The sequence below is a fragment of the Myxocyprinus asiaticus genome, chromosome 23 (assembly GCF_019703515.2).
Source record: "Myxocyprinus asiaticus isolate MX2 ecotype Aquarium Trade chromosome 23, UBuf_Myxa_2, whole genome shotgun sequence".
Lineage (NCBI taxonomy): Eukaryota > Metazoa > Chordata > Actinopteri > Cypriniformes > Catostomidae > Myxocyprinus > Myxocyprinus asiaticus.
Window position 1 is genome coordinate 40,756,581 of NC_059366.1, and position 10,880 is coordinate 40,767,460.

Consider the following 10,880-nt stretch of genomic DNA (forward strand, 5'->3'; position numbering starts at 1 on the left):
GTAAGTCTGAAAACAAATTATTTTTACCTTTCACAGTTACAAATACTGTTACAAGTAAATTGATATATATTTTTAAGATGTTTAGATATTTTTACTCCAAAATAAGACAAAAATACTGTTTAGGGAAATAATTTTTTTTGCAGACAATTTAGGTCAAAATTATTACTTCATAGGATGTTTCTGCATACAGTTAGCATAAAATTACTCAGATTGCACAATTCTATTGCATCAGCACAAAATGCCAAAATTCTGAGTATTGAGGAACTTACGAAACCCTTTAAACACTTCACTAACTGCAGTGCTAATTTTGCTTTCTAGGGGGTGATAGCGAGGGAAACTTTGGTATGAGTGTGGCTGGTGTTTTGCGGGTCAAGAAAGAGCTGGATCGAGAATACATTCCGTTGTATTCCATCATCGTTAAAGCCTCCAGTAACCGCAACTGGTCTCCTCCAAGAGGTCAAAGGTCACAGCGAATCAAACTGCTTGACCCAAGCCGTGACCCTACATTACAGGAAGTAAGAATCTTTCTAGATGACATCAATGACCAGCCTCCCAGATTTACCAAGCCGGAGTACACATCAGGTAACACAGTGTGTGTGATAGTTTTGGAAATCCGGGCACATGCTTAATCGGAATTTTTTTTATAAATACAATAAATAATGTTTTATTATTTTTATTATTATTATTATTATTATTATTATTATGAAAATACAAAATGTGTATTTTAGGTGTAGGGTTAGGGTTTAGATTGGAGTCTGTTGTTATTATACTGTAATAAACTTTAACATGGCCCAAAAAGGTATTTGAAGCCAAACCTGAAACTGCATCAATTTCATTGCGTTAGTTATCAAAAAAAAAAAATGATGCAAGACCTCTTCTCAGAGCTAACTTCACTTTCTGAGAATTTTTTGCAATTACTGGGAATTTTTGCAAAAAATAAATGGTCCCAATATCATTTTTAGTGGACATACTGTATGAAGTCAGTTCCCCTCAAGTTTTGAAATGTTTTGCTTAAAAGTGCAGTATGTAAGATTCAGAAACCCTTGTTATTAATGACACCTGTGGCCATTAAGTGAACTGCAGCCAGCTACCTGTTGCTCGTGCTCGTGCACACACTCCATAGGGATGCGAGCGAGCATCCACCAAAACAATTACGTAACGTACAAAGAGACTGAACATGATTCACTGACATCATGCTGACAGATGAGGTAGCATAATTAAAATTACACAGGTATGATTGTTTTACTACAAACTTTGAGACTGTATATTATATTTGACTCTCCAGTGCTGGAACAGGGCTAAAAGAAAGTATGGATATAGGTCTGACTATGCGAGACTGTCGTTTGAAGTAATCACTTTTCTTTGCATGATACATTGACTGCATTTATACGATAGCCTATGTCGGCGTTAGCTAGCTAGCCAGCTTTATCAATAGCTGTTAGCTTAATTTGGTGGATGATGACAGTAACTGTTTATAAAATAGACTGTACATTATAAATATGTTGACACAATTCAGTATTGATGTGATTCCATCACAACTGTTATTTTGATATATCGAAGCGCTATTGTTTTATAATAATAGAATGTATATATTTTCAGTATAACCAAGTTACGTTACACTAATGAATGGAGCTTTTTGCATTATCTTGAACATTGTCTAGCATTCATTTCATGTGTTATTGTAGTTTACCTTGCTGAATAATTACAGATTAACATTGACATTAACCTGACTTTTAGTATAAAGAGAAGATCGTTGAAATTATTTGAAAGTTACGAAGCAAGGTAGCTTGCAATTCGTCAGCATTAGCAGGCAAGATCAAGTTAGCTAAAATTACACAGATCAATCCTTATGGCACTATATTTCACATGCTTTGCAGTTATGTAAGCTTACCTGTCCAATAAGAAGAACGCCAATTCAGGGTCAGTTTTGATCCCCAAAACTGAACGAAGGTCCCTCCAGGAATCAAATGCCCTGCTGATGTTCACTTAAGTTTTCGCTCGACCAGGATCACGTTCCCACTTAGCCAGACGGGATTCAGTAGATAATTTTTGTTTTTTGTTTTTTGTTTTTTGGCTTACTCAGAGTTTGTGTAGGAGTCGGTGTTGTGCTGGGAGCTGGACGTTTGCTGGATTCCATCTCTAAGATAACGTTACCTAGTGTTGCAGTTTGTTGTTGAATAGCAGAAGAGAAGCTATTACTGTCTGAGGCAAGGCTCTCGGGAGTGCGCATAAACATCACATCCTTTGGATTTTCCCGGCAAAAGCGACCCGCTCCCTTCACATAAAAATCAGTTTACAGGCTTTAATAGGCAACCTAGTAAGTCCGGGAAGGGCTCATTTTTTAAGTTGCGTTACAAGCCGTTCACACATTGGCAAAAAAAAAAAAAAAAAGGCAAATATTACATGAAAAATGTTACATATTGCACCTTTAAAGTGTGCAATTAAAAAAAAAAAAAAAACATGGTAGGTGTTTTGCTATATAATGCATCGACATTCATAAAGTGCTGTGAAAAGTATTTGCCCCCATTCTGATTTCTTCTGTTTTTGTGTATATCTCATACTAAATTGTTTAAAAAAATTCAAACAAAATCTAAAGGTGCGTCCCAAACCGCGCACCTCTGCACTACACCATTTTTCTAGTGTAAGTAGTGCGAGTAGTATGTTTACACTGAAAATGCAACAAAAAGAAGTGTACTTTAAGTACCTGGATGATGCACTTTTTGAACTGTCAAAACAAATTGATCTTAGATCTCGTGGCTTGCCATACATAGCGGAAGGAGCGGACTTACCTGGCTGCGTTGCTGATCTGACAAAACAGTTGAAAATAATGAAGAATATAGCAGCTAGTGAAACTTCTGTATAGACAGCACCTTGCATATGCAAGTTGAATGCTTTACCATCACACCATGCTGTGTGAATATGTTTGTTGTTTGAGATACAAGTGTTGAACTGAGTTCCGCTAATGCGCTAAAGCTAGCAGCAACACATCACGTGTGCTTGAAACGTCACTTCCGTCAGCTGTTAAACGGCGAATGCTTCCGTGTAGTAACAAACCATTAAGTGTTCCATTTGGGACAATACTACACTTTGAAGATTCATACACTACATGGTTAAGTGCATAGTGTATAGTGTGTCATTTGGGACACAGCTTAACATAAAACAAAGGCAGTCTAAGTAAACACAAAATACAGTTTTTAAATGATAATTTTATTTATTGAAGCAAAAAAGTTATCCAATACCAACTGGGCCTGTGTGAAAAAGAAAACTTGGCACAGTAGTGAACCTTCCCAGAAGTGGCCGACCTTCCAAAATTCCTCCAAGAGCACAGCGACGACTCATCCAGGAAGTCACAAAAAAGCCAAGGACAACATCCAAGGAACTGCAGGCCTCTCTCGCATCAATAAATATCACTGTTCATGACTCCACTATCAGAAAGACACTGGGCAAAAATGCCATCCATGGAAGCGTGGCAAGGCAAAAACCACTGCTAACCCAGAAGAACATTAAGTCTCATCTGAATTTTGCCAAAACACACCTTGATGATCCTCAAACCTTTTGGGAGAATGTTCTGTTGAGTCGAAAGTGGAACTGTTTGGAAGACATGGGTCCCGTTACACCTGGTGTAAATCAAACACAGAATTCCACAAAAAGAACATCATACCTACGGTCAAGCATGTTGGTGGTATTATGTTGGTGTGGGGATGCTTTGCTGCTTCAGGGCCAGGGCGACTTGCAATAATTGAGGGAAACATGAATTCTGCTCTCTACCAGAAAATCCTAAAGGAGAACGTCCAGTCATCAGTCTGTGAGTTGAAGCTCAAGCGCAATTGGATTATGCAGCAAGACAATGATCCAAAGCATAGGAGTAAGTCCACCTCTGAATGGTTCAAAAGAAGCTAAATTAAAGTTTTGGAGTGGCTTAGTCAAAGTCCTGACTTGAACCCGATAGAGATGTTGTGGCAGGACACTAAATGGGCAGTTCATGCTCGAAAAACCTCCAATGTGGCTGAACTAAAGCAGTTCTGTAAAGAAGAGTGGGCCAGAATTCCACCACGGCATTGCGAAAGACTGATCTCCAGTCATCAGAAGTGTTTGGTTACATTTGTTGCTGCTAAAGGTGGCACGACCAGATATTAAGGGGGAGTTCGTTTTTCACATGGGTGATATAGGTGTTTTTACTTCAGTAAAAAATATATATATTAGAAAACTGTATTTTGTGTTTACTCAGGTTGCCTTTGTTTTATGTTATATCTCGTTTGAAGATCTAAAACAATTTAGTATGAAAAATACACAAAAATAGAAGAAATCAGGAAAGGGGCAAATACTTTTTTACAACACTGTATATTAAGTGTGGCCGAAGTGTTCAAATACTTTTTGAGGCCTCTGCATATATCAGTAGAAGTCGTGTGTGTCTGTTGTTTATGTTTGCGCTCACCTGTTCCCCTTCTCTCTCTCTCTCTCTCTCTCTCTGTCAGGTGTGGCTGCAAATGCAAAGGTGGGCTCTGATCTGGTCCGAGTTCAGGCGATTGACAATGATATTGGCAACAACAGTCTCGTTCTTTACCACATTCTTTCCATCCGCTACATCAAACTACAGTCCAACGACTCTGAAGACATGGGCAACGTCTTCATCATTGGTCTGTGTGCTCTTTTAATAGTCAACTCTTGAAATGTCAAATAACTAGGCATTTATTAGAGGCATTTTCTAAGGCAAGCATCAATATTGCTCATACTTGGGGTCAGGCATTTGTGTACCTTGTCTTTCAATTACTGCTATTACTTATCAAGCGATTCGATTTTTGCCTGGCGGCTGATAAAATAGGCAAAAGATCCTATAATGTCATAGAGACTTGCTGACTAAGTAAGCAACAACACAGAACATGTTGTTAGCCATAGAGTAACAAACTTACAACCATTCTGAACACCTTAGCAACCACAAAGCAATACACTGGTAAACACCCAAAATTTTCCATCTTTATCTTTTCTTTTCAGGAGAAACTGACGGCATCATCCGGACGTTTGATCTGTTCATGGCATATGCTCCGGGTTATTTTGTGGTGGAGGTGTTAGCGAGAGATCTGGCTGGTCATAGTGATGTGGCTTTGGTGGGCATTTACATTCTGAGAGATGACCAGCGGGTGAAGATCGTCATTAATGAGATACCAGAGCGTGTGCGGCTGTTTCAGGAGGAGTTTATAAACCTGCTCTCAAACATCACAGGAGCCATAGTCAATACTGATGATGTACAGGTGCATATGTGTGTTGTAAACAGGGTGCGATTTGATGGGGGGGTGGGGGTAGGGGGATTTCCCTGCCTCTGCTTTTGATATCCCCCCTTCTGTTCATTCATTTTTTATCTCCAAGTGGGGATACGTTTTATTCGTTTCTGTCAGACTGAATGCATTTGCCATATCCAACAGTAGATTGTGCTCTTAAGTAAAGCTCAATTTGGACGTGGTTAGTTTTCCGAACAAATGTCTGACTGTAGATTAATTATTACTGCGGACATCTGTAATGTTTACTTTCGATTAGCACGGGATAAGGGATGTCTGTAGAGATCCCAGAGATGGGAGCGTAAACTCACTGCATTTACACACTGATGTCACACATAAATAACCCATCAGGAAATGTATAGCTGTGCTGATTTATTATGAAGAAATATTATTCATGAACATATGCTGTAGTATGGGATTATTAGAAATTAGAAATTGTTTGGAATACCTGAAATACCTACCTAAATACAACACAACTGTTGACATTAGTGAGTTCTTATCCTATAACACTTAATAGCATTTAATGCTTGAGGGAAAACATGCATCCGTCCATACGCAACAGCCAGCGTTCTCTTAAATTTTTTTTCTGGTATCTTCTTACATGACCAACATCTTCAGAAACACGGCTTTAATTATCGTTGTTTCTCAAGTTCTCCTAGGGCTCACAGACAGTTCATATTCACAACATTTGAACATTAACCTGTGATTATATTCCCAAACGATTTATAGAAGGTAAAAAACGCTGAAATCCTTATACCGGCATGGCCGAGCAGGATAACTAACAGATGGCTGATGATCAAAATTAGTTTGCTAATGTTAGCCCTGCAGCAAAAATATTTGACAGCTTATCCTAATGCTTCCTGTTAATTGTTTAACATAATTTACAGTTAATAAAACAGTTTAATAGTCAATACAGATAATTATTTCGATTAAATTAAATTCAGTTAAAATAATTATTTTCTGTGGTTTTAGTATACAGTTTTAAGAATTTGAGACTGCTTTTGACATGAATTACACTGTCGTCTGAATTTCTACATTAAAATTTCAATGATGAAATGTTCACAAAATCAATTTACAGGAATATTCTGGGTTAAAAAAAATAAATTAGGCTGTTGATTACCACAGGAAATAATTTTGGCTTATCCCTCACTTAACAATGAAAGTCATTGCACTGGTATAAATGTTAAAATGCATACTGTTTCAAATGTATGTACACAAGACCTAAACATTGTAAGTGTTCATAGGAGACTTATGTAACCTTGTCTGTGCAAAGTTATATCTAATCTTTCAACTCCTGTCAAGACCATGTAAAGTCTGTAAATCTGGTAACTATTCTCATGGTACATGCAAGGATACCAGAAAGGGAATGTTTACATGGAGCAAACTCCACCTACAGGAATTACACTGGTGACGAGAAGTAAAAGGATGATTTAGTCAATTTTACTACTCAAATAACACAGTTTTGTTTGGAAGAATTAATATTAGCGCTTAAAAAACACGAGCTGCACATTTCTGCTTGAAACCTTTCAAAATTCCTTGCCCCATAGACTTCAGTTGTAAGTGCATTACTGTAAACCAGATTTTTGTTTGTTTTTACATACAAAAGGGCAAAAAATTATTTTCTATGGTAACTCCACAGATCAGAATCAGAATAGTTCACCCAAAAATGAAAATTCTGTCATTATTTACTCACCCTCATGACATCCCAGATGTGTATGACTGACTTTCTTCTGCAGAACACAAAACAAAGATATTTAGAAGAATATCTCAGCTCTGTAGGTTCATACAATGCAAGTGAATGGGTTCCAAATGTTGAAGCTCCAAAAAGCACATAAAGGCAGCATAAAAGTAACCTATAAGACTCAAGTGGTTAAATCTATACCTTCAGAAGTTATATGATAGATGTGGGTGAGAAACAGCTCAATATTTAAGGCCATTTTTACTATAAATACTCCTCCCTGCCCAGTAGGTGGCAATATGCTCGAAGAATATGCTCGTTTCTCACCCACACCTGTCATGTTGTTTATGAAGACATGGATTTAACCACTGGAGTCGTGGGGATTACTTTTATGCTGCCTTTATGTGCTTTTTTGGCTTCAATATTATGGTACCCATTCACTTGCATTGTGAGGACCAACAGAGCTGAAATATTCTTTTAAAAATCTTTTTATTCAGCAGAAGAAAGAAAGTCATACACATCTAGGATGGCATAAGGGTGAGTAAATGATGAGAGAATTTTAATTTTTGGGTGAACTATTCCTTTAAGCTGCTTTGAAACGTGTATTGTAAAAAGTGCTATACAAATAACAACAGCTTTGACTTTCTTTCTAATTTTACATGTGATTACTCCGTAAACCATCATTTGCATCATGAGCATCAGCAAGTTTCGATGAGTGAGTCAAATGTTTCTTTCTCGTAGTTTCATGTTGATAAAAAGGGAAGAGTGAACTTTGCTCAAACTGATGTTCTGATTCACGTGGTCAACAAGCAGAACAACCGTATTCTGGATGTGGAGAGGTAAGGCATATATTCCAAACACGAGCAATAATATATGACAGTTTACTGACCTCTTGCATTATGAGATTCATTGAGAAAGGATTCATTGATTCGTTCATTCATTGCCAGGGTGATTCAGATGATCGATGAGAATAAGGAGCAGTTGAGGAATCTGTTTCGAAACTACAACGTCCTGGACGTTCAGCCTGCCATGACCGCACGCGCACCTGATGACCTAACTACCTTACAGGTGTGTATGTATTTCAGCTTGTATGTGTTGTATCAAGAATACATTAAAATGTACATGCCTATACGTATATATCTCTTTCAGATGGCCATTATCATTTTGGCAGTGTTACTCTTCCTTGCTGCCATGTTGTTTATCTTGATGAACTGGTATTACCGCACAGTGTGAGTATTTCTGTGTATTTTGATGCCTCTTAATGTTTGCAGTACATTTAAAAAACAAGCAGATTATAGTGCATGTAATATCCTGAATGAACCGAGTTTAGAAAAGCCAGAGCACAAAGTATTCTTATGGAAAGAAGTACTTAGATCTGCCACTTTCAAATGCCACTGTCATATTCAATCACAAAAATCTGTTGAAAAGATTTCCTCATAACTGCATAACCAGGTATCACACCTAGTTCTGTGATAAGCATCTGTTTGTTTGTGTTTGAATTTTTAACAGGCACAAGAGGAAGCTGAAGGCAGTCGTGGCCGGCTCCACAGGTAAGCGGACGGGAATGTCCTGTACCTCCATGAGGAGGAAGCTGGGAAGAGCCTCACACGAACTGAGAAGTTAGACAAACGTGGCTTTGTGTTTGTGTTGTCACAATAACAGCGAGTTTGTTCACACACTCTCTCTCTCTCTCTCTCTCTCTCCGCAGGGAATCATGGGTTGATGGATATCCTCGATATGCCCAACACTAACAACTACACATTTGAAGGGTGAGAGAGAGAACTGATACTGAGACACATCAACAAAGAACACACACACACACACACCAGTTTCCAGTGGTCACACTTGCTTTGATGTCCAATTCACGAACTCATTACTGTGAAGTATGGGTAGCTCCGCCCACAGTGGATTCTCACTGGTCCAAAATTTTGTTTGAAATAACTATAGTGAAATATAAGTGAAAGTGTAGAATTACAGTAAAAAAGGACATAAATATTGATCTGTTTCTCACCCACACCTATCATACTGCTTCTGAAGACATGGATTTAATCACTGGAGTCAAATGGATTACTTTTATGCTGACTTTATGTCCTTTTTGGACCTTCTGAGTTCTGGTCACCATTCACTTGCATTGTATGGACCTACAGAGCTGAGATATTTTTCTAAAATTCTTTATTTGTGTTCTACAGAAGAAAGAAAGTCATACAAATCTGGGATGGCATGAGGCTGAGTAAATAATGAGAATTTTCCTTTGTGAGTTAATTATCCCTTTAGTGTCCGGGGATCGTGGCCCTTTCAAAGTATACTCTTTTGAGCACTAATGAATACAAACATGTTCGAGGCATGCACACTATGACTTGCTTTGTAAAACTCTTTTAGTACAGTCAACGGCAGGTATATGCGACAACGATGGCACAGACAAGGACTGTCTGCGTGTCGAGAAAATCTGGGCCACGCGTGGACAGTCCTTTACTTTGTCCTTTACTGTGTGTGTGTGTGTGTGTGTTTGTTTTTAGAGCGAATCCAGTGTGGCTGGATCCTTTCTGCAGGAATCTGGAGTTAGCTTCACAGACGGAAAATGAGGACGACCTGCCTGAAGACCTGAGTGACTTCACTGACCTGTGGAACAGCCCGGCACGCACACATGTAATACATACAGCTAAATATATTGTTATTAAAACAGTCTATATTGACATATCCTCTTTGTATTTTAGTAAACTGATGTCTTGCCTTTGTAGGGTACATTTGGACGTGAGCCTCAGGTCTCTAAACCAGAGGACGACAGATATCTACGAGCTGCTATTCAGGAATATGACAACATTGCCAAACTAGGGCAAATCATGAGGGAGGGGCCAATCAAGGTGAAAACATTCACAATATGGACATGGTTTTAAAATCAAACAACTTAAAAGCCCATTTAGGTAGGAGAACATTTCAAACAAGAAAAGCAAATAAAATCTTTGATAGAAAACAACAAATATATAGTTCAATAATCCATTACACCGTGTCCCTACATGGTACGACAATTCATGGTCAGCCGATACAGCTTTAAGACGCATTCATTCATTCATTATTTATTCATTTTTTGTCAAGGATCTGAGGATATATCTGTATATCGACTAGTATTTTTGTAAAATACTGTTTAAAATGGCTTACTCTGGTTAGCTCTGCCCGCGGTGAAATGTCATTAGTCCAAAATCCTGCTCGACATAGCTGTACAGTATATTAAAAATCGAATAAGCTCCGATTGGCTGTAATTTTACTTGACTCTGGAAAGTTGTGTTATCGTACCTATTTAGGACGTGGTGTTACAGTGCTTTACAATACTTTAGTGCTACAGTTATTTTTGAGACCTGATTCCCAAATTACAAATGATTACAAATATAACAAAAGTATTTTGGATTTAGTCGCTATTTGTGGTGCTATTTTGTCCAAAACAAGATTTTTGGGAAACTGATATAAGTGAGTTGAGATAATGTTCTTAGATGAATTGTCAGAACCTTGTTCATGAATTCAGTTCATGAGACACAACATGACCATTCCTGCCATCCAGTCAGGGCTCGCTGCTCAATGTGGTACTGGATGATTACCTGAGACTCAAAAAGCTGTTTGCCGCTCGCTTGGTCACCAACCCAACCAGCCACGGTGACCAGTCATCAGTGACAGAGGTGGGCGTTGTGACAGGGTGTTGTGTTTGCTCTTCCCCACTGCTGGCTGACTCCGTCTTCACCCTGTCCTATCAGTAGAAACCCTGGGTTCTCCTGATGACTTCTGCTTCTGTTGTTCTCCACACTGAGTCATGTGACCTTGCTGATGTTTCCCCAGACTGTTGCTGTACATGAGCTCAGTTTTCTCTGCTCTATGTTTTACACTGCTTCACTGATGTGTTACATCTCTCTTTTAGTGTGTCCTTGAAAACTGGAGTCAAA

General features: G+C 38.4%; 1 protein-coding gene across 2 annotated transcripts in view; it reads left to right on the forward strand.

Annotated features, from left to right (window-relative positions):
* The window catches only part of LOC127413678 (cadherin-23-like), a 315,190-nt gene that overhangs the window by 300,576 nt on the left and 3,734 nt on the right, over positions 1-10,880 (forward strand). For both annotated transcript variants that reach the window (XM_051650995.1, XM_051650996.1), the window contains 11 exons: positions 319-582; positions 4,476-4,637; positions 4,993-5,249; positions 7,693-7,790; positions 7,899-8,019; positions 8,101-8,180; positions 8,461-8,501; positions 8,660-8,720; positions 9,468-9,597; positions 9,690-9,812; positions 10,509-10,619. In XM_051650995.1, the coding sequence (XP_051506955.1) occupies positions 319-582; positions 4,476-4,637; positions 4,993-5,249; positions 7,693-7,790; positions 7,899-8,019; positions 8,101-8,180; positions 8,461-8,501; positions 8,660-8,720; positions 9,468-9,597; positions 9,690-9,812; positions 10,509-10,619 (1,448 nt within the window). The remainder of the gene's footprint in view (positions 1-318; positions 583-4,475; positions 4,638-4,992; positions 5,250-7,692; positions 7,791-7,898; positions 8,020-8,100; positions 8,181-8,460; positions 8,502-8,659; positions 8,721-9,467; positions 9,598-9,689; positions 9,813-10,508; positions 10,620-10,880) is intronic.